The sequence below is a fragment of the Seriola aureovittata genome, chromosome 11, assembly GCF_021018895.1.
Source record: "Seriola aureovittata isolate HTS-2021-v1 ecotype China chromosome 11, ASM2101889v1, whole genome shotgun sequence".
Classification (NCBI taxonomy): Eukaryota; Metazoa; Chordata; class Actinopteri; order Carangiformes; family Carangidae; genus Seriola; species Seriola aureovittata.
This window is the reverse complement of record NC_079374.1, coordinates 24,187,940-24,213,600: the sequence shown is the minus strand read 5'-3', so window position 1 is coordinate 24,213,600 and position 25,661 is coordinate 24,187,940. Positions and strand designations below refer to the sequence as shown.

The following is a 25,661-nucleotide window of genomic DNA, read 5'->3' as shown; positions in this document are numbered from 1 at the left end:
ATGAGGAAAGAGCTTCAGTAGCTAAAGTCATTATAGGCCTGGTCCAGGGAGCCTCGCAAATGCAGGAGTGCATTACCTTGAGTGGGCTGACCATGGGGAGAATGATGTTTTCCATCTTTGTGTTGTTATTTGTGATTCAGAAGTCCATATTATTTTCACCAGTTTCACTCATTTATTTGCACATTAAAACAGTTTCAAGCCTTGCTATGATTCTCACATGGATGTTGAAGAGCTGAGAAATATAGATTAGAGTGGACAGTGTAATAAAAACTGTCATCTATTTATCATGGCTCCTCTCTGCAGTATGTGGCATACCGCCAAGTTCTACAGTATAGTCTTTTATCAGTCTTTCCTCAGTCTCTTGCAATCTTCGGACATCATCAGATATCAGATTTGGCCTTTCCTTAACATAGGAGACCTTTTCCCAGAATTGTGTTACCCCGTTATCAGCCAATGCAGAGACACGAGAGTCAGTCCGACTCCTGCGGAGCATTCACAATCGCCACACTAGAGGATGAAAGAGTAAGACAGGAGATTGAGACAAAGCAGGTTAAAGGGGAGAGAGGGGGGGGTCTGCAGATGGCGGAGTTAGGGAGTGGCAAGAAAGGAAGGAAGGCTGGTGGGGAGGGGATGTAGAAGAGGAGGAGGAGGATGAGGAGTGTCGGGAGTGGAGCATACCAGCGTGCGGCAGCAGTGACTAGGGAATCGTGTTTCTCAGACCCAGCAGTCAGAGTGGAGAGAGGGGAGGAGAGAGGCTGAGCCAGATTTCCCTTTGGACACTCCTAGACTTTTAAGGTCCTGAGCTCAGCTAACAGTCCCTGGACTCTCCTTGAGTCTGGATCTCAGCGGACAGGGCCAGCGTGACGCACACACACTCCCAGGACCCTCTCTCTGAAACCAGCCATCCAGGATCTTACCCCTCAGTGTTTGAGGTAGTATATTGCTGGGAGAGCTGTCTCCTGGAGTGCACCCACCTCGGAGGGTCTGACTCATAATATCCCCAGTGAAATCTCTACTTTTGGTATGTATTTCTCTTTTTTTTAATTCTACTCAATCTTTCTTTCTGTAGCTGCAGTTGCGTGCAGGCTTTGCTGAAGTGATGCTTTCTCATATTTCTGCCTCTGGTTCTAATTTACTCTCCAAAACCATCCCTCCCTGCTGTGGTTTGAAGTTATATATGGATTTTATTGGAGGGGTAGAGTCTGTTCACTTGCCTGTTGAATTCTTCACATAATTGAGTGCAGGAAAAAGACAGTCATGGGTAAATATCAGCACACAAATCCCACTGCACTAGGGAAACTGCATACTCTTATTAGGGATACACTAAATACCAGATACACATAGCATACAGTACAAGTTTTACAGTTTTCGGTCTTCACAACCGAGTTGTTCATTCCCAGTTTCCATCCTGTCAGATATATCCTCATGAGTCATGTCTTTGTGTGTTTGTGTGTTTGTGTGTCCGTGTGTGTGTGGTCAGTGAACTTGCACAAGAAGAGGCCTTGTGTGACTCATCTGTGAGCCAATCTAAAACACTTAAGCGTGGCCCCAAAAATAAAACAACATAATGTGACCTAATTGGATCTTAAAAAGTCTGGACCTGAAGTATGAAGCAGGGCGTGTTAAACTCTCGGCAGCACAATCTGAAAAACTGGGATGGAAAATAAAAGTGTGTTTGACGTGGCTGTGCAGAGAAAAACACTAAACATAAAAGTTAGTTTATGGAGCAAATAGCTGTGGAAACTGTGTGTGTTTCCTCGGTGGGAGTGTGATATTAAATTGTGAAGCAACTGTAAATACATTCTTTGTCAGTCATACTGTGGAGAGAACTCTGCCAGGGCAGGGTGGCTGGCACAGGGGGGTAGTGAAACATAGAGAGCCCAAGATTAGATCTTGTTGTTTCAGAAGACAATGAAAGGAAACGATAGCTGTCAGACAGGAATACAGATAAAAAGTCATTAGAAAACCTCCCATTTACCGACGTGTTTGAGCCACATTTGTACAGCGAACAACAGAGATAACAGGAGTCCATTAACTTTCACTGATTATCAGAAACTCTGCACAGCATTTGTTTTTCTGCGTCATCTTCTCCACTTTTAATGAAACCCTTTATGACAGTATAAGGCTTGAATGTGTTGTGTGTGTGGTAAGTTTTGCTTCGCGACCAAGCACCAACACCGTCAGGGTTTTATGTTTGCCTCACATGTGAACAACCGGGGAGTCTGCAGCCATGTTAAAAACTTTTTGAGGACTTTGTTTTTGGGAATGCTATTATCAGCACACAGACATGCTCACGCAATGTTTAACATTTTAGATTAGACATTCAGAGATTAGCTTGTTGTCAAACTAACATTTCCTAATTAGAGTTAAACACAAAGAGCAGCAGTGGCTGATGGGAATGCCATTAGTTTTGTATTTATTTGGTACTAACTGAAATCTTGATCAGATGATAGCACTGGATGAAAAGTTAAACATCAAAGTCATTAAAATTCATTTTGATTGGGACAGGAATGTGTCTACCAAATTTCCTCCAATAGCTGTGGAGACATTTCACAAATGTCAACCTCATGGTGGCTCAACAGGAAACCTAAACAATGAAGATTCATCATCTGGGAACCATGAGTGACATCACAGCAATACATTTAATAGTTGTTGGTAGGGCTGAACGAAATGCGTAAAAAAATTCATATTGCAATTATTTTGACAGATATAGTGATATGAGTTACATTTTAGTGTGACACAGTGTTTCACTGAAAAAAAATATTAAAATGATGATGATATCATTTTTGATGGGGTCTGAACCAAACAAACGTGTCCTTACATCTGCAGATTATCATGTTGGGCACGGCTTCTCTGAAGCACCACAATGCTTCATTTATGGTCTGTCGTGACACATTTTATCTTTGTCAAAAAACTGCAGCTCCTACAATTTGCATATTGAACTTGGCCACATTGTGGTTTCAATAATATTGTGAGTGATTGTTCAGCTCTAGTTGTTGGGATATTACAGTCTGGTGGACAACCGACAGAATTAGCTAACTGCAGCCACACTGTCAGTGTTTAACAGCAATATATAAAAGCTTTTTTGACAGCATGTTTTTTGCAGATTTTTTGGTAGCCATAACAATCAAAGCAATTTGAAATTATAATCTTGAATGACTGCATTCCCATCACATGTAGATAAATAAAATAAAACTAAATGAATCTTGTCGGCTTCTCGGTTTCTATGTGAGCAGACTGAGGGAAGCACAGACTGCTGAGTGTGTGTGTGGGTTCTTTGTCACCATGCTGCCTGCATGAGCCTCTCAGTCTGCTTGCTTCTAATCAGCTAATGAACATGTAAAGATTGATGGCGTGACAGGATCCAGATTTAAATGCTGACTCTTATATCTTGGACAGACTTTGGCAGTTCGACTGCAGATAGTCTAGTCTACTATATACCAGCAGATTGAGTCAGTATCCTCTGTTTTTCAACTTAAATGGTCTTTTGAGGGAACCATATGTTTGTTTGTCCCAGTTCCACATCACAGATGTCAGGGTCAGCAAGTGAACAGTAGCCGGTGAGTATTCAGCACTTTGCTCAGGGACACTTCAGCGGTGCAGCTACTTGCCAACACAGGGGTTTGAGCCCAGATGTTGTAGTCAAAAATAACAATAAGAATTCACTTCTACTGCCCATCTGATTGGGATTTTGTGAGACACAACAGAATGGCTGGTTATTGAAGGTGATGGATAGACATGTTTCACATCTCTGTATCCTCTGTGGGTAAAGTGAAGTACTAATATCCTTCCTTAATAATTCCTATCTAGATTGCTCTCAGTGATATACTGAATCATTTGTTCCAAGTAACAAACTCAGTGTCTGAGAAGAGAGACATGACGTTTGTGTTACTAACAATATGAACTTATTTGGAAAAGTGAAGATTAATATTAAACTTTGATTATTTGTATTCACATAGTTTATGGAGGAGTTGGATACAACACAGAGGTTTTGTTTAAAACATCTGGGACAATTCACTAACATCTGCTTCTTTTTAAAAGCAAATTTCCATTGGCATGATTCAAGGATAGCGATGGATCCTGAAGGCTCTCGTGAGTAAATGTTATTCATTCAGACTGAAGATGCATCATTTGTGATGATTTATGGTCTAATGAATGTTTAGTGTTAAGTCCATATATTGTAATTAAGACTAGAATCACTATAACTATTTACCTACTGTCCCTCTCGCTGACCTATCAGTTCTGAGGTTGTAGCATTTAAGGTATGACATGATCATAACTCTTGACTTTTTACATGACCTGTGCAGGTATCCAAGATGATCCAGATGTCAAGGTGATGATGGCAGGATCGACTCTGAGAAAAGTCAAGTCCCGGTCTTGGAAGAAGCAGCGGCATTTCCGCCTTCTGGAGGACGGTCTGACGATTTGGTACAAATCCAGATGGGCGGGAAAATGCCACTCCACCTGTGAGTAGAGAAGTGTGGACATGTGTTTGCATGCATGACTGTTCTGACATATTAACTCTTAATTTTTTCCCTGTACATAGGTCATATTATTATTTAGAGTTCAAGTTCCTTGAAATTGAAAAAACTTGGGAGCACTCCTGTGATGTGGTTAATGTGGTGCACACTACATACCCTACATACCCCTAGTTCTGTTATTGCCATGGACCTTGTTGCATGTCATACCCCTCTGCCCCCCCACCCCCACCCCCCCCACCTCATTTCCTGTCTGCCTCTCTACTATCATCCACACAATAAAGACAAAAATGCCAAAAACAAAAAGAGAACAACCTTAAAAAGTGAACTTGAGAGAGGAGAATTTCCTCCCAGGCTGTGCAGAAACCCTCTTTCCTAACCCCATGGTCCTAACTAAACATCATGTGAAGCTCCATTTCATGTCCAGGACCGGTTGCCAGGCAACCAGTGAAGACTCCAGGAAGTTACCAGGATGATTTTGTTACCTTTTGACAAAGACAGGCTAGCTGTTTCCCCTGTTTCCCGTCTTTATGCTCAACTAAGCTAAACTAAACTAAGCTAAGCTAAGCTAAGCTAAGCTAAGCTAAGCTAAACAGCATTACAGACATGAGAGTGGCACTAGTCTTCTCATTAACACTCTGCAAGAAAGCAAATGTGTTTATTTATGTGTTGAACTATTGCTTTAAGAGGTTCACCTCAGTACAGTGGTGTTCCTATAAAGTGTGTGCAAAGCAACAGAAAAGTTTATTTAAGTTTATTTGTGTAGCCCAAGGCTAGATAGTTATTACAGATTGGTAGAAATACAAAATACAAAAGTGGGGGGTGTAATCCAATAACAATTAATAGGTTGAGTTCGAGATTTGTTATGATTTTGTATGTACTTGTCAGAATACTAAACCCCCCCAATGTATCCCTCTAATCATTTGAAGTGAGATCATTATGGCTAAACTTCAAACCGCGCACAGAAGCATATGAAACGTATTAAAGACTGAAAGTAGTGTAATCTTCCGCTGAACTATGTCTTCATCATGACTGATCCTGTCTCAGTCTCAGTGAGCGAGTTGGAGACGGTGCGCGAGGGCCACCAGTCGGAAGTCCTGCTGAGCATCGCTGAGGAGTTCCCCGCTGACCTCTGCTTCACCTTAGTGTTTCACGGTCGCCAAGGCAACCTGGACCTCGTAGCGGAGTCCCCCGAGGAGGCCCGGGCCTGGATCCAGGGAGTGCGCAAGTTAATTCACAAGGCTCAAACAATGGATGAGAAGGAGAGACTGGACCAGTATCTTTTTTCTGTGTTAGGAATTTTATGAAAAACAACAATGTTTATTCTGGTGTTGACTGATAAAATCATCCCTTCTCTTCTCTGGACAAAGCTCCAAGTAGTGGAAACTATTCATTCCCCTTTAAGTTTGTGCAATCAATCAGGTTATTTCAACAGTGGACATCTGATTTTCTAGTGCAACTCCCCAGACATTCACATATTTGAAGTTCTGAATAGAAAAATGAAGTTCTTTAAATTAGAGTTTTTATTAAACAACACATCCGAGTTTCCCTCAGCGTCTTCTCAGATGGGTCTGGGACTGGTTTCAGAAAGCTGACAAAAACAAAGATGGGAAGATGAATTTCAAAGAAGTGCGGAAACTGCTGAAAATGATGAACGTAGACATGAATGAGGAACACGCTTTCTATCTCTTCACGGTAAGTTTCTGATCTGAGGAATAAAAATGTGAGGGTAAGAAGATGGAGGAGAATTAGTGATTCACCTGAAGCAAATGTTTTGACTGTCAAACTTGTTTTCATTCTGTGAATTTGCTTTTATTTGGTTTATTTCAAGAATGAGCTGTCAAGCACTTTAGTTGCTGGAGGGACTGGCCTTACGTATTTCTTTAAAATAGAGCCAGTCGTTTTCAAATAATCTAACAAATACAAAACTCTTCCTTTATTTCCACAGATGGCTGATAAGTCAGAGAGTGGCTCCCTGGAAATCGAGGAGTTTGTCCACTTCTACAAGATACTGACGCAGAGGGATGAAGTGTGGAAGGTGTTCCAGGACTACTCTGGAGATGGAGAGAGGTTAATGTTGGAGGAGCTGGAGAACTTCCTGAGGATAGAGCAACATGAGGGAGAGCAGATCGCCCAGCACGCCCAGGAGCTAATAGATCGCTATGAACCATCGGAGACAGGTAAAAGCGGCTGTGACTGAGAGCTGTGCAGCCTAGTGATAGAAACATTCATAAGCTGGTTTAATAATAAAAATATTTAATATTCTCTCAGTATCTTTCAGAGAGCAGTAGCACTTTGTTTTATTGCCTTTGATGATTTACACCTACCTCACACATCAATATACAGGTATGTGCAGTAGACATCTACTGTACATCAGAAAAGGTTGGTATTAGCATTGAATTACTAAGGGTTGGTCCTATATATCTCACATCTGATTTTCTTTTTGTATCTAGAGCGCTTAATGTGATGTTTTCTAAATTTTAAGGTTTCACATTTCAGTCATATATTGCTATTGTACAATACATGTGTATTTTTGCTTTTAAGTGTCGTACATTAACAATTAATTACAATGATTTCACAATTAATTTAAACCCTGAGCAGAGCCCTCATCTTTATGGTATCCCAATGAAATTCGATGGTTTTTATCATTATTATAATTATTAAGATATTTCACTCAAAACTAATAATGTCAACCTACTGGTGGCGCTAGAGAAGAAGTTAGGGGATCAACAAAGTCTGTAGACTTTGTTCTGTAGGAACCATGAATGTCTGAACAAAATTTCAAGGGAATACATTTAGAAGTTGTTGAAATATTTCAGTCCGGACCAAAGTGGTGGACTGACCAACCACCTGACAAACAGACATTGCCATCTGTAGAGCCACATACCAGCTAGCATGGCCTTAAAGCCTGACGGTCTTTGTGAATGAGCACCAGCAATAAATATGATGCACTATTTGAGTGTGTGTATGCCTTTCTTTCCAGTCAACTTTTATTTATTAAACCCCATTAAACCATGAATGAAACCGTATCCAGCTCCTTAGCAAAAACTTTTATTTAATGTCATGGTAGATTTTCTAATTTTAATTTTTGGAAATTCATTGTTTGAATGACAGTCAAAGGTTTATGGGAAAATAAATCTGAACTATGCTGCGCCAACTCCATTTGTATCCCTCTGTGCAGCCAAGAAGCAAAGCGCCATGTCACTAGATGGCTTCCAGAAGTACCTGTGCTCACAGGAGGGCTCCATATTCAAACCTGAGCATCGGGGTCTTTACCAGGACATGAGCCAGCCGCTCAGCCACTACTTCATCTCCTCTTCACACAACACCTACCTCCTGGAGAACCAGCTCCGAGGACAGAGCAGCCTAGAGGCGTACATCCAGTGAGGACCACTGCACACACACCACACACGTAACACATAGGACAAAGACTTTGCAAATGATAGAAGGGTAGCACATTAAAGTGTATGAAAGGCTGATTTAGTGTACTTATGAGAGTTGGGTTACTATGCTGACAGGGCGTTAATGTTAAAACAAAAGCTGGGAAAGACCTATACACCCATGAGACACAATATGAGTTTCAATACATTTCCCACAATTCCATCCCACTTTATCTGAAGCCTTGCTTTAAACAGACAAAGTGGGTGGAAGTGTAACATTTACATTAAAACAAGAAAAAGCAATGCTCTTTACTTACATTTGTATGTGTGTACAGGGCTCTGAAAAGAGGCTGTCGCTGTGTAGAGGTGGACTCCTGGGACGGCAGCGACGGGGAGCCTGTTGTGTATCACGGTCACACTTTGACATCCAAGATTCTCTTCAGAGACATCATCTCAACACTCAAGGAATACGCCTTCAAGGTGAGCAGCACATGCACTATTTGTTTATAAAGCTGTGGTTCACTCAATTCTATAGAAAACATATGTTATCACTTATATTTACTGGTATCCAGCATGCTGCAGCCCAGCCAGGTATAAAAAAAAAGAAAGAAACATAAATTAAATGGGCTGTCAGGAATGGCGGGAGCATTGTTTCTGGAAATATATGTTGCTGTTGACATTTGTCAATGCTGTGAGACTTGTGAAGTTTGAGTCACCTCCTTTGTATTGAGGTGGTGGCAGAATTCACCGACATATATCTTGAAACCAGCCCTTTCAATACCACGCTAAGGTGATTTTTAAATTACATGTGCAACACTGTCTGTGTGCCCAGAAAAGTGTTAAGTCCAAATGGAGCAGTTGGTAACCTTCCCTGCCCCTGGAGTCCAACATACCCCTGCACACTGACCTACATGGAACACAACCAGGAACTTCTCATGTGTCTCCACTTCTCCACTTTATCCTGCTCAAACTTTCCTACCCAACTTTAGAAGGATATGTTGAAGAAACTGTGGAAACTTATGCTGAATGGAAAGTAGATATAATACTGTAATGTAATTTGCCACTGTTTTTGCCAGAGTTGAAAGAATTTCAACATAAATTTAAAAAAAAATAGCTACTTGTTGAATTTAACAGTGTCGTTTCTACTCATCCTCTCTGACAGGCGTCAGACTTCCCAGTCATCCTGTCTCTTGAGAATCACTGTGGTGTCGAGCAGCAGACCGTCATGGCTCAGCACCTCAGCCAAATCCTGGGTGACACATTACTGACCACCCTGCTGGATGGACAGATTCCTCAGCAGCTTCCTTCTCCACAGGTTAGAATCTGTTTGGGTTTTGTTATTTTTATCTCCTTTTTCCCCCCAAAGTACTCTTTGTAGGGTGAGGCGCTCTGAAACTCATTTTTCCCTGCAACCTGTCATAAAACTTGTAAAAGGAGCACAAATGCTAGTGACTCTAAAAGGCTTGAATGATGAGTCATAACAAAACCAATAAAATAATCCAAAATATGGAACAAATGACAGTTTTGATCGTCCAATGGTTGTCAAGTCATTTCATTAAAAAAACAAAAATGTCACCCTCATGGTTGTGCTAGAGGAAATGCAAAGGGATCAAGTCAGTAAGATACTTCCTCTGAGGACAATAAATGTCTGTACAAAATGTCATTGCAATGTATCCAATAGCAGCTGACATATTTTAGTCTTTTAGTGATGATACTAGGGCTGAACGATATGGAAAAAAAAATAGCATGCTAACAAGTTAAAACTAAAATGATGACCATGGTCAACATTACACCTGGTCAACATTACACCTGCTAAACAACATGTTACCATTGCCACTGCAAGTATGTTAGCATATTTACGTTAGCATTTAGCTCAAAGCATTGCTGTGCCTCAGTACACCCACACAGAGTGGTAAGCAAGGCTGTTCTTCATCTTCAAATACATTGTATGGCTTTTACACTATTTAGATAGATAGACAGATAGATAGATAGATAGATAGATACATACATACATACATACATACATACATACATAGGTAACTCCTCCAGTCTTGGCCTGTTCCATCAGTGTATGGGTGTAATGTGTGAGTAGGAAATTGTTGCAAGTATTGTAGAGGGCTTTGAGTGGTCTCTAAGACTAAGAGCACTATATAAGTGGAGTCCATTTAATGTTTCTCAAGTTTGATACGAAGTTTCAGTAAACATTCTGCTTTGAGTTAGTATAAACTCTAGAGAATAAAATGTTTTCTGACAATACCCTGCCCAAACTGAGGGAGGCTTAGGTACCATTAACAATACAGAGACATTTTAAATATTAATGGTCTATGTGTGCCTCGTTATCATTCTTATACTGGTCCTAAAATCAATCGTATACTGTAACTTCCAAACCCTTTTCCGTTAGAGCACTTAGGACAATCAATGCTAACTTGAAGTAATGGCAGATAATTGCTATGCAGAATTTCACCTAGCACTCAATTAAATAGCTTCACATTGCTACATTTAGTTAGGAGACAGCAAAGTGCAAGAAGATGGACCACCTTCATGAGTACTCTGAGTACTGAAGACAACAAGTACTGATGATGGTGGCATCTGAGTTTTCTCTCAGCTCATCCTGTTGGTCCTTCCCGCGTCCCAACCCCCATTCTTCATATATCTGGATTAAATGAGAGTCTCAATTTTCCTCATTTGCTCTTGCAAATTAAATACCACAGATTAAAAGGACAAGTGGACAGACTGTTTGTTGGTTTTCATTACAGGAACTGAAGGGGAAAATTTTGCTGAAAGCCAAGAAGATTGGTGGTCTAGAAAACTGTCTTGATGAAACCCTGACAGATGAAGTCAGCGATGAGGAAGAGATGGCAAACGGTGATGCAGAGAGTCCGTCTGCAGAAGACCCACCTGCTGAGGGTTTGAATAACAAGGTAGATGTGACCATTTCTAACCCAGCTTTCATGCTGTTAACCTGTTTAATATCAAAGAGATTTAATTATTTATAGCATGCACCATGCTCCAAGCATCCAAGTGATGAAAGATCTGCAGAGACAGCGAATGGTATTAGAGGAAGTAGTGAAGCTTGACAGGAGTATTGATAGTAAAGAGAGACAGGAAACTGGGTTGGGACATGGGAAGACGAGAGTGGAGTAGAAGAAGGGAGATAGTGAAAAGAAACAGGAAACAGGGCTTTGTAAAAGACAGATATGAGACAAAGAAGAAAGATACTGAAGTGAGAAACTGTGCTTCTCCTCAGCTGTGGGAAAAAACAGCTCTCTGTTAAAATATCTAAATCTGCATTTCATATTTAACCAAAAACATTTCATTTTCAAGGCAGTGCTTAAGGGTGTTCATTTTCACACTTGTATAAGTGAACGGCCCACAGCAGCCACAGCATTTCCCTGCGGGGCAGTGAGAGATTAACTGGGAACATTTGTGGCTTTAATCATTTCATTAGAGTTGATGGCACTGAGAGAGGGAATCACAAATATTCTACTCAGATTTCTTAGCTGCTTTAAAGCTTTCTTTGAGAAATATACACGGTATAGGATTAGGATTTTTTCTTTTCAAAAAGGTAACCCTGTAAATTACAGGCCAGTCATCAGATTATAATTACCTGGTAAATTTTTCCACCTCCAAGTAAGTAAGTAAGTAAATAAGTTAAGTTTATTTATATAGCACCTTTCACAGATAAAAGAAATCACAAAGTTATTTACATCATAAAAAAGTGAAAACATTCAAGACGAAGAAATAAGACAATAAAAGCCAATATAATGATTAAAAGCAATAAAATGAAATAGAGGTGGTATTTAGACACACTAACCAAAAGCCTGCCTCAGTAAAAATGAATATGAAGCATGAAATCACAAACAGTGTAAAAAGAGAAAAAAAAAATGTAAATAATTACCTGGTGATTTGTCCACAACTATGCAAAATTACAACCAATTAGCAACTGCCATCTTGTTTAATTCCTCTGATAGTGACATGGGTTGACTTAATAATTTCTTCATATAAAAAAAAGTCTTCTCATCATTGAATCATGTAAAAATGGCTTATTTTTCCACAAACCTATTGTTACATAATTCAGTATTAGATAGTCAGCACTATATTTTATATATATTTTTCACTAAACGACTCTGTGTGAATTAATAAGTCATTGCTGGTTATGTCAGCAGTTGTGTTTCAAGTTATCAGCTGTTTACTGGATAGTTATTAGTTAGTCCTATTAGTCAGCCTGAACAATTTCCAACTTTTTTCATACTGATTGGTTGCAACAAATTATAGAGGGAGTTATTATTTATCATTTGTCAGCTGATTTTTCATCTTATTCTCCTCTCTTGCAGAAATCCAAGTCCAAACTGTCGAGGGAGCTGTCAGACCTGGTGCTTTACTGCAAGAGCGTGCACTTCCATGGCTTTGAGTATTCTCGTGTACACAGCAAATGCTATGAGATGTCCTCATTCTCTGAATCCAAGGCCAAGAGACTAGCTAAGGAAGCAGGTACCGCTAGCATGAGGGAACAGTGCATTTTGGAAAAGGGTGGAGAACTATTTAATCACATTCCTCAGATAAAGTACCATACTTGTTTTATGACTATGATGTGTTATCTTTTGATGATTATATGATTTATAACTGTATCTGTGTTAAAGATAAACAATTTGATGTCTTTGTGTTCATGCTTCATAGCTTGATTCTCTTCAACCCTCTCTACAGGGGGAGACTTTGTGCAGTACAACACAAGGCAGCTGAGCAGGATTTACCCCAGTGGCCTCAGGACTGACTCCTCCAACTACAACCCGCAGGACATGTGGATTGTGGGCTGTCAGATAGGTGAGGGGAAGACTACCCTCTGCTGTCTGAACCAAACTTTTTCTCTAAAATCACTGATGTCCCTGTGCAGTCTCAGTTCAGTTTGTGTTTGACTGGAATGTGGCTAAAAACATATAGTTACGTATCATTTTTCAGCCACATTTGTTTAAGAACTTGTGGAATCTGAATTGTTTAATGGGGAAGTAATCCCCATGTGACATGAAGACAGCTTGATCCTGTCAGTTCATCAAACTGTCAGTTTAATTTGTCGAATATCAGTAGCACCTGTTGACTTTGCTGCATTTTTAATTCATCCACTGCTTTGAATTGGATTTATAAGCCCAGCTGCTTTTCTAAACAGAAGAACACAATCCAGCAAGTTACAGATGACTGCTTCTGTCATTTTGTCTTTATTTTGAAAGTTGATAGTGGAGACTGACAGAGAACCTGGGGAGGGAGCGGAGTGGGGTGATGACATACAACAAACGTCCTAGCTGGAGTTGAACCAAGGACGTTGCTATTACATGGCATGTGCTGTAGACCAGTACCCAACGGGGGACGCCCAGTCCCGGTCCAATTTGAATCATGTTTTCACAAAAGAACAGGAACACATACAGACAGGTGACAAATTAAAGGAAAACCAACATAAAGTGTCTTATTAAGGTGTTGGGTGCTGCCAGAACAGCTTCAGTGCTAACTGGCATCAAGTGTCTGAACCGTACTGGAGGGATGAACGCCATTCTTCCAAAAGATGTTCCCTCATTTGGTGAAGTCAAGACAATTTTTTTGAATTTCTTTTTGTATAGTGTGGTATGTTGAGGTGCTGATGTGAAGAAGTGATCACCGCTGACACGTCTTTACTTGCAATCAAAAAGAAGTTTATTTACAAGAAAGAAACAGTGTCAAAAATGCCGAATCCTGGAGCATCTCTGCCAATGTGAGATCTCTTCTCTACTCTCTCACAAACCCCTCTATTTATCCGTCTCATCACTCCTTTGGGATTTGCCCTTCTTTCAATAGAGGAGCCTTTACCCAGAAGTTGACCACATCTGGTCTACGGCCTCTGGTCTTTGGCCTTTAACCTTTTGGGCCAGCAAAGACCCCCACATCCTGAGTCTCTCATACCGTATGTAACAGAAAACCGATGTATAAACAGTTTTGCCCCTCAATGCACGTTCCTTAACCTCAACTTATAATGGATGGTTCAAGGAAACCTTCAACAACATCTTAGTTGACAACCTTCTTGAACTTTAGAATAAAACATACATAAAGGAAGAACATGCAACAATTTAGAATGCTGTAACAAAAGGAAATGAAGTGGATAATACACTACAATAGCACCATTTCACCAAACCTCGAGCAGAACCGGACTCAGGGTGGATGGACCTGCCTCGACTGGATCTGGTGTTTTGATGATGGTGGTGGAGAGCGTTGTCTAACGCGTCAGTCAAAAACCTCCCATAGGTGTTCAACTGGGTTGAGATCTGGTGAAGGCCGGAGAAATTAGATTCACATCATTTTCATACTCATCAAACTGTTCAGTGACCCCTCATGCTCTGTGGATGGGGCTGTTGTCTTCTTGTTTCTTCACTAAATTTTCAGGTTTTTCTTTTAATTTGTCACCCGTCTGTATATAAATACATTGTCTCTTTGGTGACAGTGTATAGGGGAAGATCCTGCAGGGAGGTTAGAGGTCAAGTTCAAATATGGGATATTACCCCCACAGCTAGAGGGGTTTGACAGGACAGGCGCTTCCTGTCATAAGGCTTCAAGCTGGTGCTGTCTGCTCTGGATAAAAGACTCTTCTCATAAACTTTATTAGCTACATAAATATCTCTTATTTTGGTAAACCATGTGATACTGTCAGCCATAATAAGAAAAAAACTTAATTGCATTTTCTTCTCTGTCCCAAAGTGGCTTTGAACTTCCAGACAGCCGGTCTGGAAATGGATCTGAACGATGGGCTGTTCAGGCAGAACGGCTCCTGCGGCTACGTCCTCAAGCCTGACTTCATGAGAGACGGCAACACTCAGTTCAGTCCAGAGAAACCTGAGGAGCGGCAAGGCCACAGACCACTGCGCTTATCCATACAGGTTTAAAACTATACATGAAAGTCTAGAGTCTTTGTGGTTGACATGGTGAGGCAGAAAACACAGTGATTTCTATAATTAATATATAAATATGTTTGTGTTTATCAGGTGTTAAGTGGACAGCAGCTACCAAAGGTGAACCAGAAAGAGGGCTCTATTGTAGACCCCCTGGTCAGAGTGGAGATCTATGGGGTACCACAGGACCAGGCCAAGGAAGAGACCAGTCACATTAACAACAACGGTGAGAAAGTGTTCAACACTTTTTATACAGATATGTGCACCTCATTCACATGGATGATTTTGATTTAAAAAAAAGTCATGTTCTCTTCTTTGCTGGCCTCTACCTGCAGGTTTTAACCCGGTGTGGAATGAAACTCTAAATTTCGTCATCCACACCCCTGAGCTGGCCCTGGTTCGCTTTGTCGTGGAGGATTACGATAAGGCGTCCAGGAATGACTTCATCGGACAGTTCACTCTCCCTTTTACGTGCATCCAAGCAGGTGAGCAGAAAGGCCATACTCGCAAATATTTTTTTTATCCTGTTATCTCAAGATAACAAAGCTTAATATCCTGAGATAACGAGATAATTATCCTGTTATCTCAAGATAACAAAGCTCGTTTTCTCATTATAATGACTTTGTTAATCAGAGATCAAATGTGCCAAGCCAGTGTGCAGATGGAAACTTCTAGCGCTGTAAAGTGAAAATGTCAGGACTACGCATCAACGCATCAGAGAAATCACAATCAGAAATCACAGTGTGTTTTCATACAAGATCATTTTCAAATTATGTCTGGTCAGCTAAGGAGTTACTAAGGATTGTTGCTAAGGAGGAATGTTACTGTGACTTAAGTGTATGAGGTTCAGTCAAAATGGTTTTCTCCTGATAATGTCTTTATCTTCAGATAACAGGATAAAAAATATTTGTGAGTCTGGCCTTCTCAGCTTCTGTAGAAACTCAAAGTCTGACACTGAAACCACCAGGGTTACAGCTCACTACAATATTTATTAAATATTTAGACAATATTTAGTAAATATTTAGTCTTAATATGTTCAATTCCAGAGGCAGCAAAACCCAAAATCCACTCAGTACCACTGTTTAAAATCTTCCTCCTCTCTCCAGGATACCGTCACATACATCTGCTGTCTAAAGATGGAACAGCCATCCCTCCCTCCTCTGTCTTCGTCAACATCAGCATCTCAGAGCTCACATGAAGAAGTCAGACCTGTGGATCTGAAGCCAGAGGTGGTCACAAGTTCAAATCTTTCCATGAATGTGATGAGGGGTTTTAACATTTGAATATAATACTTATATCTGGGTTAAAAGTCAAGCGTTTCACAAACCTAAAATAGCAATCAGCAGGTAACATGTCAGAAATCAGACTTTGATTTTCAGCTTTATTTACTGAAATAAAGATGTTGGGGTTTCTCTTATAGAGCATGCTCTGCAGACTGATTGTTCTGATCAGTTGTTTGGAATCATTAGTGATCATCAGTGACAAAGATGGAGGCCAATCTATGAACAGAGACTGTCAAAAAAGTCCAAATTGCATCTGCAATGACATGTGACAATACCATGCAATTCTGCACATCAACTCTTTACCAAATATTTCCCACTAACATTCATTTAAATTTATCTAATAATGTAGGAACATGAAGGATCGCTGCATGTGTTGAATGCCTTAATATACCAGTTTGCCTTTAAATGTGCTGTACTGTGTACTACAGTGCCTTGGAAAGTCCAGTTTTAAAATGTAATGATAGAATATGAAAGAATTCCTACATATCAATATTAAAAACCTATTATTATAAAGTATTCTTAGCTTTGCATGATGTTGGTTCATCTACAGTTAAAGCTAATGTACAAATTCCACAAGGTGTTGTGTATAATGTAAATCTGTGTGTATACAGGCCTGTAAATACACTTTCTGAATGGTTCAACACCACTGAATAAAATTACCTTACAAATAGGTTTGACTTTTATTAAAGTTTGTTTATTCTATGTTAAGTTAAATCTCACACACACACACACACACACACACACATCGTTCAATCCACGTTCCTTCATTTAACAACGTGTACTAATGTGTTTTATTAGCCTTTTACAATACAATGAAATCAAGCGGTGAAATATAAATACTGACAGATAATGATACAGTATTGAGCTCTGTCTTCACTGTCTTGTCTCGCTGTCCTCCTCTCTTTGCTCATCCTCTTCAACGACTCCTTCTGCTACTTTCGTGGCTTTTCCCTCTTCCTCCACCTCTGCTGCTCTCTCATCCAATGTCCCCTGCAAAGCCTCCTTCAGGGTCAGGCCAACAGCTTCAGAGTCTCTCACCACCCCCTGCTCCACCGACACCTCCGGGTGGTGTCTATGCAAATGCTTCACCACCTGGAACTTCTGTTTGGCTCTGTAGGAGCAGTGGCGGCAGCAGAAAGGTTGCTGCCTGGTGTGCGAGAGGTAGTGATGTCTGAGACCTGCCGGCCACCGGAAGGCCTTGTTGCACAACCCGCACGTGTACGGCCGGTCGTCGCTGTGCTGCCGCTGGTGGGTCTTCAGGATGAAACTGGTCTTGAAAGCTTTGCCGCATTTTTCACAGACGTAAGGGCGCATGTCGCAGTGCTGTGTGTCCCGGTGGACACGCAGGGTGTCCGCTCTGTTGGTGCGATAGTCACACTCGTCACAGGCATATGGTTTCTCTCCTGCAGACAACAAAGACATGTTTTTTTTATTAACACTAATCTGTAAACTACCTTAAATTCAGGTGACCATTTTAAAAATTATGCGAAAAATATGTGAGCAAAGATATTATGTGTCACTAGTTTTTGTGGTTGCAACTTCCTTGATAATTCATGCTTTGTGCAGCACATTGGGCTTCCATCTGGAAGGAATTGTGCTGTATAAATAAAGTTTTGCTTGTTTAGCAGTAAAAATGATTAACATAAATAGTAACATGAAAGCAGATTCTGCAGAAAGGAAGACACAAAAAGGTGAAACAAAATCACTGTTCAAGTACCGATTTACTATTATCATCAACTTTTATCTGCAGCTGATACCTGTGTGCTTGGTCATGTGGTACTTCAGCTGAGTCGCCCACTTGCACTTGTAGCCGCACTCTGGACACAGGTACTTCTTCTCTTCTTGGTGAACCCTCATATGAAGCTGTAGTAGAAATGATTACAAAACAAAGAAAAATAAAACAACACTTATCACTGTCATTGTGCTTTGGTTTCTGGATTCCAGTCAATGTCATATTTTACTGCCCCAAAGCAGGAGAAAACTTTGCACATGTATTCTGTGAGGCAGCTGCGTAGGAACAGGATGTGGGATCCAAAGTGGCAATCGAAAAATCCCGCAGACTGTCTGACTTGCAACAAACACTTTATTAACTGTTTTTGTTGTGAGACCGAAATGTCGCAATAAACTGTTGGCTGCAGGTCAGACACTGTGCAGGATTTTTTTGATTGCCATATTTTACTGCCCCACACAAACAGAGAAACCACACAAACAGGGAAGTTGAGTAAGAAGGGTTTCCGGTGGACCAACTGCACAGCGGATGGAAAGGTTGTAATGTCTATGCCTGTAGGAAAATATCTACAAACAAAATCCACTGTGTCATCTTTTCTTTCCATTGTAACTAGTTTGTTTAAAAAATAAATGGGGTAATGAGTAAGAATTGGCCATCTGTTGGGTTCATACTTCAAACAAATAGGGCACAGTGCATTACCAGAAAGTTGATGTGTATCATAAGAAGCAAGTAAATTTGCTCTTTGGTTCATTTGTCCTCCCCCCTCTTCCCCTGTGCCACAGTCGGACGGTCGCATGTTTTTACAGACCCTTTCGGTTTCTTCATCTGTGTACCTATCAACTGTGGTGAGCAAGAAAGAAGGACTGGACTCACTGGCCATACACCACCACTCACCCTCATGTTGAGTTAATGTAAATCTAACCTCAGATAAAGTCAGCTGTTGGCACGTTGCCAAACCTGCTGGATTGGCAAATGATGTTTTCCACACAGGTTTACCTCACAATCTGATTAAGTGACTGGTAGGCTGTTTTCTTCCATTACTGTTAGACTGATGATGATTTCACTCAGTCAGAGAGACAGGGAAGATGTCCAGCAGTGGGGTGGCAGGAGTAGAGGACGAGCCACAGGGGAGAGGGAAAACTGCCAGAGCGGCAGCATCAATATTGTAGTGATTATATACAATTACTAGTTTATTATCATATTAGTGACCATTATAATGCGTCTGTGAGTCTGAATGAGACATTAATGTGGTACTTTGTCTTGCAAGAGTCAATCTTATTCAACATGATGCTCCCCTTCATCTTCCTGCTGATGAGACAAACAGTAATTAGGGATGAATCACTAAATTAAAAGGATTCTTGAGTTGTCCCTGAACCCATTAAAAGCTTATCTCACCGAAAAATACACACTCTCTCCTGTGAGGAAAGACAAACAGAACTAACTGCATCATATTCCATCTAAAACAGCCTTTTTAAGGAAGCGTGTTTGAGGGTTTATCTTACAAATAATGATCATCCTATAAACTTTGAGCTTACCTTCAACCTAGATGGATCCGTGCAGGTGTAACTGCACTGCTCACAGCTGTAAGGCTTCTCCCCGGTGTGTATGCGAATGTGCCATGTGATCTTCTGCTTGTTGCGGGTTGAATACTCGCAGTCTGTGCATTTGTACAGACGCTTGCCCCCATGTGAGCGAAGATGCTGCTCTAACACCAGCTGATGCCGACAGGCAAACTGACAAATGCTACAGTTAAGAGGCTTGTCCTCCAAAGGCCCCTCCTCGTGTTCATTCAGAAGGTGTTGAGCTAACAGCTGCCTCGTTTTAGCAGCGAAGCAGCACAGCTGGCACGGATGTGCTAGGTGGGTTCTCTGATGAACCTCCAGGCTTTCCTTTGTCTCAAAAGACTCCTGGCAGGTGGCGCACTTCACCTGACGGTGCTTGCTTTGTTGGTGGGCCTTCAGCGTGACCTCGCTGCTGCATGTGTAGTCACACTGCTTGCATGAGAAACAGACCTGGAGGTGGTGCTTACGTTTACAGTGATTTCTTAATGCAATTTCTGAACTAAAGGGAGCATCACAATGAGTGCAAGCGTGCTCCAACTCCCCCGTGTGGCATCTGAGGTTGTGCCGCCTCACATCATCAAGCGTGTAGCCACAGAAGTCACACAGTGAGCAGAAGTGTGTGGGCTGTTTGTCGTGGATGCGCATCTTGTGCTGACGCAGTTTGGTCACAGCCCCAAAGGTTTTGTCGCACACATCACACTTGTGACGGCCGAGTCCTGTGTGCAGAGACTCGTGCTCTTCCAGTCGATAGCGCCTCGTGGTGGCAAAGGGACAGTATCGACACCGGTGAGGCCTGACACCATTGTGTTTGAGTGCGACATGTTGTGTCATGCATCGCTGTTGCTTACAGGTGAAAGCACAGTGCTGGCAATGCAAATGTTTAGGTTTAACAACATTAAACTTCTTTTTTTTCTGAACAGAGAGAATGTGACGGGTCAAAGAAATTTTAGATCTGTCTACAGATGACTGGACTTCATCTGGCTTCATGCAGCCTCTCTTTTTATGGCTGTCTAGTGCTGTCTTCTGATTGGACTGAAATCCACAGCTTGGACAGGAGAACACTTGATGTTTCTTCTTAGTTCTTCCACTGTCCTCATCCACCGAGTCCTCTTTTTCTCTCACTGCCTCATTATCACACTCATCATCCTCTGAAAGGATCCGACTCTCTCTTTTCCCAAACTTTTTTTGGCAGGTTGAGAGGTGCCGTTCAACTGTTGCAAGCTTGACTGATGAAAAGTTGCACAACTTGCATTTAAATTTCCCATCTTTTTTAGTGTAAAGGGACTTTTTCTGCAACGATAAACCTCTGTCTTTGTTGCGTGAAGCTAACTGTTTCTTCACAAGCTTCACTTTCAAAGGTTTATTTATCTGATGTTCTGTTCCAGTGGATGTAGGGGCATTATCATCAAAGCCTTCGCTGATTGTTAAATGAGATGCACATACTTCGTCTTCTTGCTGATGAAATTCCTGATTATTTGAGTCCGTGGAAATCTTATTTTGCGAAGACAGAAACTCTGTCTGATTAGAATTTCTTCCCTCAGTCAGTTTTTCTGATCCCTCCTTACCCTGACTAGAGCTCTCCTCTGTAGCGAGACATACATTTGAAATTCCTACAAATGTCCTTGTTTTTCGGGGTAATGCTGGGCACTTCTTTGCGAGGTGACTATCAAGGCCTCGCCTCTGTTTGAACTTTGCGCCGCAGGCCTGGCACTTGTGTTCCTTCATCTTTCCACGGCACAGAGTCTGGCGGTGGTGCTTCAAAGCCGTCTCCTCGAAGGTTACATAAGAGCACTTGTCACAGCGATAAACTGCGTCTTTAGTCGGCACCACGAGCATCTGCACCCGTCCCTCCAAAAGCATGGCGTCTGCCTGGTCCTTGTCGTGCTTCTTCATAGCTTTCCGACGGACTTCAGAGTCTAATGGCTGATTTTGCTCAGGTGGCAAAACTGAGCCGGTTGCTTCATCATCACTCTGAGCCTGAGGTGTTTGACGCCTCTCAGGCTCAACTGGTTGACTGGTTGAATTATTCAGAGGCTTATAGCTGTCATCTAAGTCACTTAGTTCCCACTCTTCATGGGCCATCGCTACATTATCTTCCTCTGACGAACTTGCAGATGAAGAGGAGTCTGCCTTTTCTTTAGAGGTACCAGAGGTGGATGTCCTTGGAGTTGGATTTGGAGAGTTTTCCTCCACATTTTGCAACGAGGGCGTTTGAAAATCATTGGTGGATAGTGTAGTCAAAATAAGAGTACAGTACTCCTCTTGACTGTTGACAGAAGGAGGACTGTGACCAACCTCTTCAGAAACAACATCAAAAACATTTACGGCATCTACAGTCTGTGATCCAGGCACAGTCTCTTTGCTCGCACTGTGATCTCCTGCACCAGGAAGACCAGACTGCTCTCTCTGCTGAGATGCTGGATGTCCTTGAGTGGATTGATCAGAGAGCTCAGGAGCTGTTGAACGCTTATTGTAAAAATCCTGCGAGACCTCCGTTGAGTTCCTCTCCTTCTCCTTTGCAGCGTAGTTCTCCAGCCATGCTTTGTCCCCAGGCACATACCCGTGAGCTTTCCTCTTGTGCAGGAAGAGGCTGATGCTACTGAACGACGAATAGAAACAAAGGGCACAGCGAAACTCTTTCAGCTTGGTGTGTTTGCAGTTCTCATGGTTCTGAAGTGCTTGTCGGTAGCAGGTGGTGTATGTGCAGTATTTGCACTTAAAGACGGACGGCTGTTTTTCCTCTCCAGAGTGTTTGGCCAACATGTGATTGCGAAGCTCATATTTGCGCTTGCAGGCATAAGCGCAGATCTCACACATGAGTGATTTGGCCTGATGTCGTAGTTTGTGGCTATTTAGCTGATCCATGCGGTGACAACGATAGGGGCACTGATCACACTGATACCTAGGAGAGGAGACAGGAAGTTTAGCAGTAACAACAATAGTGTAGACAGAAAGCTGCACTATATTCTAGGAGTCTACAAAAAGCTAATACAGCTAATAATGAGTTGAGGCAGAAAAAGCTGCAACATCATAGAATTGTTTCTCTTTCTACCATTGTTTTCGTTATTTCACATTCTTTCCCTGCTGTTTGTGCTCTTAACTTTTAAAGGATATGGACTGACAACACTCTAAAGAGAACACAACATGCACAGGGTCGCCATCCTCTATATTGTATATTATAATATAGTTAAAACCAAGTATGTTCATAGCATCACAGATTGAACCAAAGTAACAGGAAGGTCAGAGAGACGTCAATGAGTCAAGAGACGCTTCCACAGTCCTAAGAAAAGCTCTAATCTAATTAAGTGAAACCACCTGTGTGGGTGTAGCAAGGGCATGTAGAGGCTTTCAGCTAAATTGAATTAGACTGAAATATGCAGGACATGGTTGAAAAAACATCATCATGTCTGACAGATCTGTTCGTACACAGCAGTGATAAATACAAGATACAAATATACACAGAAATATCTACCTGAGGTCTCCAGCATGTTTCCTCATGTGGACGTTCAGATAGTGCTTCCATTTAGTGACGTATCCACATTCAGCGCACATGAAGTTTTTGTCGTCTGAGTGAGTGAGCATATGTTTAGAGAGGTAGGACTCATCTCTGCACCTGAAATCACACAGGCTGCACTTGTGGGGCTTCTCACCTTTTAGAAAGAAAAAAAAAAAGAAAAAGAAATTGGGAGATGTGATGTGTAGCACAGTAGTAGTACAGTTACCCAAGCAACTAAATGTGATGAAAAAATCTTTACAATAATCAAACGGCTCCATCCTCACCACTGTGCATCAGCATGTGTCTCTTCAAGCCCCGTTTATGTGAGGTGACGTAGCTGCACTGAGAACAGCGATGGATCTTCTCGTTGGCGTGCAGAAGTCCGATGTGCTGCTCAAACTCCACGGGGTTAAACGTGACGAAGGAGCAGAAGTCACAGCAGAGCTTGTCGTCCCCTCGGTGACCGTGCCGCTGGTGCTGCAGGAACACAGTTTTATTGGAGCAAGAGAAATCACACTGCGAGCAGTGGTAGGCGAGGTGTGTCCGATAGTGAGCCTCCATGTCCGTTTCTTTTTGAAAAATGGCTCCACAGGCATGATGGCGACATTCTACTGCCTTGATCCCATGAACTTCAACAGTGTGTCTGAGAAGTTCTTTGCGTAAAGAGCTCTGGAAAGAACAAGCCTCTTGGAAGCAGGCCACTGGCTTGCTGTCCGGTGGGATGTTGTGCATCTTCATGTGAGCCTTAAGTGTCCTGCTTTGGCGAAAGCTTTGACCACAGGTGGGGCAAGGATAGCTGTTACTGTTTAGGCCATCTTCCGCCTCGTCGGCATGCATGCTGACAAGGTGCCGACGGACTGCGTTCCTCTCCACAGCAGAATATTCACACAGGTGGCAGCGGTGGAGCTTCTCCCCCGCCTCACGGAGCCTGTGTATGCGTAGCTTGCTCTTGCTGGTGAAGTAACGCTTGCAGGTGGGACACTGGAGATTGGGGTCAGGGAAATGTAGATGGAGGTGCTCCTGCAGGTGGGACCGCATCTTGAAGCAGCGTCGACATGTGGGGCAGGTGTGGGTGCGATAGATGTGCTCAGCGCCCTCTTCAAGGTACTCTAATGAACGAGAACATATGACATGAATTTTGCACATTAGAATTTAAATAATAAAGCATATTTTGTCTTTGTTGCAGTGTTTTGTCCTCTGGTGTTTCCTGGTGCTGTCAGGCTCTTCAGTCAACACTGTTGTAAGTAAACCAAAAGAGCTACTGTACTGTAATGCCACTGGCCTTTTTCGCTGGAGACATGTTGACATGTCACAGCAGGATAGGCACACTAAACAATATGTCTCGTTGTCCCTGAGAGTAAAATCATTAATATGGGATATTCACTGTCGCCTTCAATATAATGTTTGTATGTCTGACTGATATGTTCTTATAAACCACTTGTGTGTTTAAATGTCACTGACATATGGTGTCACTTCTCTATACTCTGCAGATTGGTGTACCTACCTTTGGATTTTAGTGGAGCAGTGTCGCTATCGACTGCCTTTCTCACTCTTTTACTATTGTGCCCTTCCCTCTGAGGCTGTTCCTTGTGCCCATCTTCTGGTGATGATGATGTATAAACCGGGTTGGATTTCACTTTTCTTTTTGGCCTGCTGGACACCTGAGGCTGATGGCCTCCAGTAGTGCATACAGTTGTGGACGCAGTCTCATTCCCTGTAAACAGATATGCCAACATTTCAATGTTACATCAACTTATTATGAGCGACAGAGCAGTACTCCATGGGAGAATAAGAATAAGACCATCAGACCATGTGTGGATGTCATGTGGGCTTGACATTCCTGATGGTCAGTGCAGGGGAGCAGGCCTTCAGGGTCGTGTCCACTGTGAGTGGTTTTGAAGTGGTGTGTCAGAGCACCTGGCTTGGAAAAGACCTCATCGCACTGAGAGCATTTGTAGTTGCCCAGCTGTCCTTTACTGGATGGAGCAATCAGTCTCTTTAAACAGGGGTGAGACACAAACATGTCACTGTCTGTGAAACTCTCTCCACATTTTTCACACGGATGAGGTTTGTCTGTCTCCATTGTGTCTGAAAAAAACAGAGCATTTGAACAAAGCTTTAAAAATGGCATGTCAGACATTTGTGATATATGCTCATATTTGTTCATATTCAATAAAATTTTGAGTGCACTAGTTCAATACAATATATATACATTATACAGAATAAGTTATTATTCACATAGGTTTCAACTGTTTGAGTGTTGGCCGTAACTATATTACCAATTTTAACCAACTTTTTTTTGTTCCATAATAAAGGAAAAGCACAACAGTCCTGTGATGACTGTAAATATATTGTAACCATATAATAATGACGTGTAATATTATACAGATTTAACAACACATATCTAGCACAGTAACACAAACAGGCTTCCCTCCATTTCCATATATTCTGTTACTAACAACAAACAGAATTTCGACCTACTGCCCAGGTTTACGCAGTGCTTCGTAGCTGAAAACCAGACCATCAACGTTTATCAGTTTCGCGGTATGGCTGGCATATTCAGCTCGTGTAAACCGCCGTTAATGCTTGTTACAATTATTTTACATAGAGTGTTAGTATCAGAAGTTACACTTACTTTTTTATGATAATATAAACTGGTATCTATGTAGTAACAACATCGCCGTTACCGCTGCCTAAGCTAACGTTAGCTTCCTTTCATTTTGGTCGCTAAATGTTCAAGTCTCAGTTCCTGCAAGCAATTAATTTAAACTGTTGCGGTTCTTACAGCAAAATTCACACACTACATTATTCACTAACACATTTATCTA

General features: G+C 41.7%; 2 protein-coding genes across 5 annotated transcripts; one reads left to right on the top strand and one right to left on the bottom strand.

Moving 5' to 3' along the window:
• The first annotated feature begins 702 nt into the window (after positions 1-702).
• Positions 703-16,717, top strand: plcd4b (phospholipase C, delta 4b). Of its 4 annotated transcripts, XM_056389135.1 has the most exons (17): positions 703-1,021; positions 3,518-3,560; positions 4,042-4,092; positions 4,308-4,466; positions 5,526-5,754; positions 6,044-6,173; positions 6,427-6,658; positions 7,660-7,861; positions 8,194-8,338; positions 9,021-9,173; positions 10,615-10,779; positions 12,193-12,349; positions 12,563-12,679; positions 14,573-14,751; positions 14,857-14,989; positions 15,099-15,248; positions 15,870-16,717. In XM_056389135.1, the coding sequence occupies exons 3-17, from the start codon at positions 4,074-4,076 to the stop codon at positions 15,959-15,961; spliced, it is 2,262 nt and encodes a 753-aa protein (XP_056245110.1). In that variant the 5' UTR covers positions 703-1,021; positions 3,518-3,560; positions 4,042-4,073; the 3' UTR covers positions 15,962-16,717. The 4 variants fall into 4 exon arrangements, with proteins under 4 accessions (XP_056245110.1, XP_056245109.1, XP_056245111.1 ...); XM_056389134.1 differs by lacking the exon at positions 3,518-3,560; XM_056389136.1 differs by lacking the exons at positions 3,518-3,560; positions 4,042-4,092.
• A 67-nt stretch (positions 16,718-16,784) lies between these two features.
• Positions 16,785-25,632, bottom strand: znf142 (zinc finger protein 142). Its single transcript, XM_056389130.1, has 8 exons — positions 25,469-25,632; positions 24,643-24,921; positions 24,338-24,547; positions 23,118-23,942; positions 22,810-22,987; positions 19,311-22,239; positions 17,804-17,909; positions 16,785-17,449 (listed from the first exon to the last, which is right to left on the bottom strand). The coding sequence occupies exons 2-8, from the start codon at positions 24,914-24,916 to the stop codon at positions 16,920-16,922; spliced, it is 5,052 nt and encodes a 1,683-aa protein (XP_056245105.1). The 5' UTR covers positions 24,917-24,921; positions 25,469-25,632; the 3' UTR covers positions 16,785-16,919.
• Positions 25,633-25,661: the final 29 nt, after the last annotated feature.

Excerpts from the sequence above, each read along its gene's own strand:
- plcd4b (XM_056389133.1), top strand. The coding sequence starts at position 3,963 with ATGGAGGAGTTGGATACAACACAGAGGTTTTGTTTAAAACATCTGGGA. Across the intron at positions 6,174-6,426 it reads ACGCTTTCTATCTCTTCACG|ATGGCTGATAAGTCAGAGAG; the intron begins GTAAGTTTCTGA and ends TTATTTCCACAG. Across the intron at positions 9,174-10,614 it reads AGCAGCTTCCTTCTCCACAG|GAACTGAAGGGGAAAATTTT; the intron begins GTTAGAATCTGT and ends TTTTCATTACAG.
- znf142 (XM_056389130.1), bottom strand. The coding sequence starts at position 24,916 with ATGGAGACAGACAAACCTCATCCGTGTGAAAAATGTGGAGAGAGTTTC. Across the intron at positions 17,910-19,310 it reads CGGATCCATCTAGGTTGAAG|CTTCATATGAGGGTTCACCA; the intron begins GTAAGCTCAAAG and ends TTTCTACTACAG. Across the intron at positions 17,450-17,803 it reads CCACATGACCAAGCACACAG|GAGAGAAACCATATGCCTGT; the intron begins GTATCAGCTGCA and ends TGTTGTCTGCAG.